Source organism: Aquila chrysaetos, chromosome Z, assembly GCF_900496995.4.
Source record: "Aquila chrysaetos chrysaetos chromosome Z, bAquChr1.4, whole genome shotgun sequence".
NCBI classification, from domain to species: Eukaryota; Metazoa; Chordata; class Aves; order Accipitriformes; family Accipitridae; genus Aquila; species Aquila chrysaetos.
The window spans coordinates 5,160,751-5,168,008 of record NC_044030.1 but is presented as its reverse complement, the minus strand read 5'-3'; the positions used below and the strand labels follow the sequence as shown (position 1 = coordinate 5,168,008).

At 42.7% G+C, this 7,258-nt stretch overlaps 1 protein-coding gene and 2 non-coding genes across 3 annotated transcripts; all 3 read left to right on the top strand.

The window, feature by feature from the left end:
• Positions 1-1,305: 1,305 nt before the first annotated feature.
• LOC115337386 (cytochrome c oxidase subunit 7C, mitochondrial) lies at positions 1,306-4,000 on the top strand. Its single transcript, XM_030005645.2, has 3 exons — positions 1,306-1,537; positions 2,663-2,808; positions 3,906-4,000. The coding sequence occupies exons 1-2, from the start codon at positions 1,463-1,465 to the stop codon at positions 2,777-2,779; spliced, it is 192 nt and encodes a 63-aa protein (XP_029861505.1). The 5' UTR covers positions 1,306-1,462; the 3' UTR covers positions 2,780-2,808; positions 3,906-4,000.
• On the top strand, positions 2,171-2,233 carry LOC115337526. Its single transcript, XR_003922178.1, has one exon. It is a non-coding gene; the product is annotated as a small nucleolar RNA Z39 (small nucleolar RNA).
• LOC115337525 lies at positions 3,198-3,259 on the top strand. Its single transcript, XR_003922177.1, has one exon. It is a non-coding gene; the product is annotated as a small nucleolar RNA Z39 (small nucleolar RNA).
• Positions 4,001-7,258: the final 3,258 nt, after the last annotated feature.

Here is a 7,258-nt window from a genome sequence, read left to right as displayed (position 1 = left end):
CAGGAAGTGCTGAACTCAGAAGTATAAAAAGCTATTGCTGCAGCAGCTTAATTTACTTACATTAAAACTCAGGTGTAGGAAAGCACTCCAATCCAAATCTACTGGTTACTCCCATAACTGAAAGTGTTTAAAAGTTCAGCTAGTGCAAATTCATTTCTTTTATATAGTTTTGCAATTTGTAAAAGAATTTTGTCATGAAAATTAATCTTTGCACTTAATTCCACTTTATGGGAATACTTTTATTTGATACACTTTAAATATTAAAAAAACACTTTGATGTTTCATGTGGCTTTTGTCTTCTGCTTGAATAGCCTTTGCCTCTCAAAACAATCTGTAACAAAACCTCCTTACTGTTCCTAATTACTCTATTTTCCAAAATAGATTTTCTAAATAAAAATTAATCTAATTATGTCTCACAGCTCAAATTCGCAGTTCTTTCAACGTGCCTTGATTAATGTGTTAAGCTGGTGAGCGTAAAAAAAAAAAAAAAAAAATACTCCCTTAGATACTAAGTAATTCTGAAGAAAGGCTACTTAAAAATTGTTTTCCTGCAACAGACATGGCAGCATCAAACTCCTCTCTTACTGAAATAAAATGCAGAGCTTTTGTTTAAAATATGGTACTTAAGGAAACTAATTAATACCATAATTTTAGCAGTAACTTCGTGATGTTTCTGATTATTCCTTTTCCAAACATGAAGGGTGGTGTGGGTTTTTTTTCTCCTTATTGTCAAAGTTTCTTTGAAGTGTAACTTTGTAAGAAAACAACGCCAGAATATACACATTACAGCTGGCACTACCACATTAGTCTTCAGCATTTGTCTTGCCCACATTCACTGGACTCTTACAGTTTTTGAAACTACGGCAGTCAGCTAAATCGTCGGGCAGTGACCTCTATTTCTGTAGCACTGTAGAAATCAAGCGCGGATTTCGACTCACGCCTCCGCCGCTTTGCCACCCTACAGAGAAGCGAAGATTCAGGACCTCTACTTTACAAGCTGACCTGTGCTATTCGCCAGATTAGCCCGAGGTAACACAAGGGTGGTCATTTGCTTCTCACTCCCACTGCCGTAACTGCTGTCGCTTCCTTTTCTCACGTCTAAACTGCTCCACCGCCTGCTACACAGCACCTTGCCGTTTCCCCGACCGCACCTGACTGAACTGAACCGCCCCGCCCGCCCCAGGCCCGAGGAAACGCCGGGCAGCCGACAAAATGGCGGGCGGGGGTGGAGACCGGCGGGAGGCTCCCGCCTCTGAGGCGCAGAGCGCGTCCAACCGCAGGCCGCGGCTCGGGACCACGTGACGGCGCGGCACTACAACTCCCATCATGCCCCGCGGAGGGAACCGTGTCTCTCTTTCCCTTCCCCCCGCTTCCGGTTCCGCTTACCGCTGCCAGAAGGCGCCGGGTGAGCCGCGGGAAGGTCGCGTAGGGGAGAGGGTCGCCGGACTGCCCTGTCGGTACCATGCTGGCTGCCGGTGTCCGCAGGTTTACCACCTCCGCCCTCCGCAGGAGCCACTATGAGGAGGGCCCCGGAAAGGTAAGGTGTGGGAGGAGGTCCCGGCCCGCCGCGGCTGTGGCCTGAAGGTCGCAGGAAGGGGGCCTGCGGCCGGGCTCGGGGGGAAGATGGCGCTGGGGCCCGCCTCGGGGTGGAGAGGGAGGGAGGGTGACGGTTCGCCACGGGGGAGGGCAGCGGTTCTGTGGGCAGAAACGTGTTCCTGAAGGACGCTGCGCTGGCAGCGGTCGCCCGGCCCGCGGGCAGCCTGCGGCAGGCCTAGCTCGGCGGCGAGCCCCGCCGCGGCTCCCGGGTGAGGGACCGGGGGAAGATCGGGAGATGATGGCTGCAGAGAGGGGTCACCGTGAGGGTGTTGTTGAAGCCGCAGCGCGGGCCTGCCCTGGCTCGCCGTAGGCGCCGAGGGTGAGGCGCAGGCCCGCCCTGCCTCGGGCATGCTCAAGGGGAGCTCCTCGCTCGGTGAGCCCCCGTGAGGGCTTCTGAGGCCCCAGCGAACTCGATGGCGTTGTGACGAGCGGAGTGACGACTGCCCTGTTGCCGGTGCTCTAGCTGGGGTTGGGTGGGCTTTGGGGTCTCGTGGTACCGCTATTGCAGCCTCAGCAAAGCGAACTGTGGTGCGAAGGACTTCAGTGTCCTTCCCTGCAACCTTCTGCTTCAGGGGTACAGATGATGAGCATTGCAGTATGAGGCGCAACAATGATACTGTAAACGCTTTCTGATGTACCTTGTGCTTAACATGTTCTCTTAAGTCCTACATTTCAAAACTAGTTTTACATACCTAATGAAGGTGAGGAAAAGCTTCACGATGGAGGTGGTTAAATATCAGAACAGACTGCTTAGAGATGCTATGGGGCCTGTATCTGCAGGGACATTTATACTTGACTGGATGAGGCCTTCAGCACACTGGCCCTGCTTTGAACTGGGGGGAGCAGGGAAGAGTGGACAAAACTACCTCCAGAGCTCACGTCCAAGCTATTATTCTAATTACTGTGTTTCCTTCCTTGAGAGGAAGGGAAATTGTTTTGCAACTGAATATTTATTTTGTCAGTTTGACTTCATCTGTTAGTGCTCAGAGCTTCTCACCATTTTTAAGTTGATGAGGAAGTACTTGCTGTATTGATTGCAAAACTAAAGTTCATTTTTCTCTTCTAGAACCTTCCATTTTCTGTGGATAACAAATGGCGATTACTCGCACTAATGTGTGGATTCTTTGGAAGTGGATTTATCGCCCCTTTCGTTATTGTCAGACACCAGCTTCTTAAGAAATGAAGAGGACAGGCTGTAGCTGTGCTAACTGGGTAACTGATTTTGTTAGGTTTCATAGCATAGTGGAATCTGGTCAAAACTGAGCTTTAAAGAGTCTAAACACATCTAAAACCATTCTTACAATTTTCAGCCTTTCACAGTCCAGGTGCTTAGAGTTGTGGTCTGCAGTTGCATCAAAACTCAAATAACGAATAGGTTTAAGTTTGCTTCACAGGGCTGCTGCACTCTCATTGACTTGTGAACTTAGGCTCCCCAAAGGCCATGCCTTTCTGACTGCAGCTTTTTGATAGTCTACAGCTGGGCTAACTGACAGAAGAGTGCTACTGATTTGATATGGATAATAACTATAACCAAAACCACGTCTACCTTCTTCTTTGAGTAAACATAGAGCTACACTTCACGTAATCTATAGGAATAACTGGCATGTGTGATGTGAACAAAAGAGTATGAGAAGCTGTGATACTGTAAACGCTTTCTGATGTGCCAGTTAAAACTTAGTGGAAAACAAGATTTCTTGCGTGTTCAACCCTGTCAAAACAATCACACCCTCTACATGCAACGTTCCTGACAATTTATAGAATAAAGTCCACTTAATATTAAGTCATTAAGGGCAGAAATTATTTTAATTGATGTTTGCTGATGATCTTAACAGGCAAGGCAAGCCTCAGACTGTGCAAGCATTGCCATTTCCAGTTGAAAGGCTGCTTCAGTTTATCTTAATCTGTTTCCACTTTGGAAGTACCTGGTATTGTCAGTTCTATAATATGAGAAACAATAAATCTTTTTCAGCAGCTGGAATGACCCAGGTAGTTCTTGGAAGGAAATAACAATCCTCACTGGAATCTCATAATTGGAACACATTGAAATAATTTATGTAATTCCTTTGCCAGTCAGATGTTTTTGGCTCCCTAGACTAAAGAGAAAAAAAAACAGCAGACTTGTATTGAACGTGAGCATTTAGAACTGTATGGTTTCACATCAGTCAGGGCCTCTGCTACAAAAGCATGTGGTGGATGAAGCAAAGCCCATCAAAACTCTAGTTAAAGCATATATTTACAGCTTTTCTAGATGCAAAGGTAAGAGTTCTTAAATATGTTAATGCTTTTTTTTTTTTTTTTTTTCCTTGCAGAGTTGAAGTCTTCTACAGATCTTCTTTCAATGGCAAAGGGATAGCTGTAATTGTGTACCATGCTGGATGTGACTAAATAAAATCTTAAATCTGAAGGTCTTGGGCTGTGCGCATTTTGTGAAACTCCTGAAATGCTTTTGACAACTGGTATATACTGAGAACTCCTTCAAATTGCAGTGTATTGATATTAAATTAAACACTATTGTCTTTACGTATAAAAATAGAGGGTTGGAAAAATCGCATGTGAAAACTGAAGTTGGGCTTAATATTTTTATCTGGATAGATGTTTAAATAGCTTTACTAAGCTATGCGGTCTTCTCAAACACTTTAGACTACTCACAGAATATGAGCTAGGATAGATTATAACCAATGAGAATCACAGTGGGTATGCTGTCACCATGATCCATGCTGCGGAATTATCTTCAGTATTTTGGGGTGATCAGCTGAGAACATTTTATTTAGCTTTGCTTCCACACTCAGCTAAATTGCTGCTGTTACTAGGTCTCTGTAGTGTGCTACATTATTGTTGCTCTAAGGAGAACATAGGCATTGCCCTGCAGATTTCATTAGGCTTCAGGCTCCGATGATGAGGTAGCCTGGAAAAAGGGTACAGCAGCAATAACTACAACTCTGACCAGAAAAAGAATTGTTAATATTCTATAACTTATCAAAACTCTGATATTGCTGCAAATTTGTAGCTGTTTGGAAAGAATTGATAGCTTTCAGTTTTTAGCTGTAGCTTTAGCAGAGGGTCATGCCTAATGTTGGGGCCCGTATAATTAAAGGTAGTCTAGGAGCTGTGAAGAATGCTCTCGGGATACTTCTACCAACTTGAATATGACTGCTGTTTAAATTAGTGGCCCTGTTGACAGCATGAGTAGGAAGTCGTTTTCATGTCTGGTTTTCTTGTGACCACCTCATTGGCTGAAGACATGGGGTATGAAAAGTGCTGGCATAACCCTGTAATGGTTTCTTCACCCTTGCAGATAATGCTGTTAGGTGGCAAGTATTGAGTTGCTTTCCATCAGTGAGGTTTTCTGGTTTACTTTTTTCACCTAAAACACACCCTTCTGTAGCATGGTGCATTTAAGGTAGCTTGCAACATCTGTCAATCAACGAACTGAATGGTTGTTTCACAGAAGTTCAGGTTCTGTTGGTATAGTTCAAATCTATACAAATACTAGTTATCAAACAGCATCAGCACAAGTGTGTATAAGAGCAATAAAATACTGTTTGTAACAGAATAGCTTTTGGGTGCCACATTTCTTTTTTTAGGGTGGCTTTAAAATGCTCATGACTAGTGTTTGAAGAGCCTGAGCTCGGAACAAAACAGAGTAATACTGTCTGTTGCTCCAACTTCCTCAGTAGAGCTAAAAGGAAGCTTAATGAAGCATGGTGATTTTGATCAAAGGACCAGCAAAGGCTGCAGAAAAGTGGCAATGAAGAAAGGAAGACTCAGAGGAGAGATCCCAAAGTATAGTGGGTTCAGATTGTAATAATGCTTTATGGCTATAATTGAGGTATAATTATATGGTCTAATTTGTTTCTTAATGTACTTTCTGTCTGCAGAGTAATGACTCTCCACAGAGATAAACAGCGTGTCTCCCTGTGCCTCAGAGCAAACAAACTACACGTGTGTGCTGTAGGTGATACGAAAGCAATGTGCTGAGACAGCTAGGGAATCCAGAAAAGGTGACAATTTCTTGGTCTAGGTCTTGGGATTTCCTGGAAGATCTTGGGTCCTATAAAAGAATTTCTGCCCTTCTTATGCAAAAATCAAAATGGGAGCTCTTAGGTGATGAAGTCTCATTTGCCTCCTGTAGCAGATGAGCAAGTCAAAATGTCTGTTGCACAAGGCAAATCCGAATAGAAGCCTGCTACAGAATCACATTTCTCTTATGGATCAAAAATGTAACTTCCACCGTGTATTTATTTGTACCTATCTCACTGTGTTTGTTCTTAAGTTTAACTTGGTTTATTGTGTTGGTTAATTTTCCCCCTTACTCCCAAGTCCTTGATGTATTTGAAAAGAGCAAGCATCATCTCTGAAGGTTCATCTTGTGGGCTAGGCAAACCAGTTCCTTTAGTCTGTGTAAAATAAGGTCTTTGTGAATATCATCCCCTTGTCTGTACTTTTTCTAATATATTTTTGAGCATGGGTGGTTAAACTTAAAACAGTTATTTTTAGATTAAATGTTAGAGACTTTCTTCTCTCATGATGTATTCTAAACCTGTAATCATCTTTTTTCACAGTGTCGTTACACTGATGGATAATAGTCATTTAGGAGCAGAGAGGTTCTGGGGGCTACTAGTTATAGGAAGTTTTCAAATTATGACCCTGTTTCCAAGCCTGCCACCAACTTATAAAAATTATTGATATGAATCACAACACCCATAACCTTTCATCTCGTGCTGGTTTACTTAATTTCTATTGCTGCAACTGTAAGACATACTCTGGGGGATGATCTGAATCTCTACTGTGCTGATGGTTGTCTTCTAGCTGTTACCTACTGTATGCTCCCACTCTTTTTGTGCCAGTACAAGTCACAGAAAAATTAAACCACATCAGCCCTGCTTTGGATAAGTTAGCTGACTAAATGTGTCTTGTTAGTCATAAACTATCATTCCATAAACCCATGTTCATGGTGTCCCATTATTAATTCATCTTTCCTTGAAAAAGAAAGTTTAGTACCATTTGTAGCCCTTTTAATCTAATCTGCTTAGTTAGTTCTTTCAAGATTTCTTGAGTATAGGTTAAGTACACTTGCTGATATTGATCTGTGCAGCTCTCCAGTTTTTAGCTTGTATTTTTAATGTAACACTTGCACACTGTAAGTTTCAAAATGAGTAGCTGTATTCTCCATTCATTGCAAACTCTGTGTTAGAGTTACGTGCTGCCAAAGCTGTAATTAGTCCCTTTAGAATTGGACTATTTCTCTGCATGACTTTCTTGGGCAGTTTACAGTAATTTTCAAGCCCCATCAGTAATCAAGTCCGTAAGTTCTCTGTCTGGCATAAGTAATTGGTTCCCTTAGGTTTTCAAAACTTTCACTTCCATAATAGAAACACATTAGCAGATGTGTTTTCATCTATCTTTCTATTAATGCAAGCTGGGACAGTCTGCGTTGTACCCAAAAGCATTTTTTACTACTAGATTATCTAATCTCATCACTACTCAATAAAGCAAAGTCTAAAATTCTTCATTTGGTTGCTTGGCTGGAAAATACTGGTTGTCATTGAGAGATATGTGGCTCGTATCATTAATATCAAATGTTTGACCATGTTTAATTTCACAGAGGCACAACTCCAGATTCTATTTATTTCTCTGCTGTTACGAGAAGATCACTGCTTAT

Excerpts from the sequence above, each read along its gene's own strand:
- LOC115337386 (XM_030005645.2), top strand. The coding sequence starts at position 1,463 with ATGCTGGCTGCCGGTGTCCGCAGGTTTACCACCTCCGCCCTCCGCAGG. Across the intron at positions 1,538-2,662 it reads ATGAGGAGGGCCCCGGAAAG|AACCTTCCATTTTCTGTGGA; the intron begins GTAAGGTGTGGG and ends TTTCTCTTCTAG.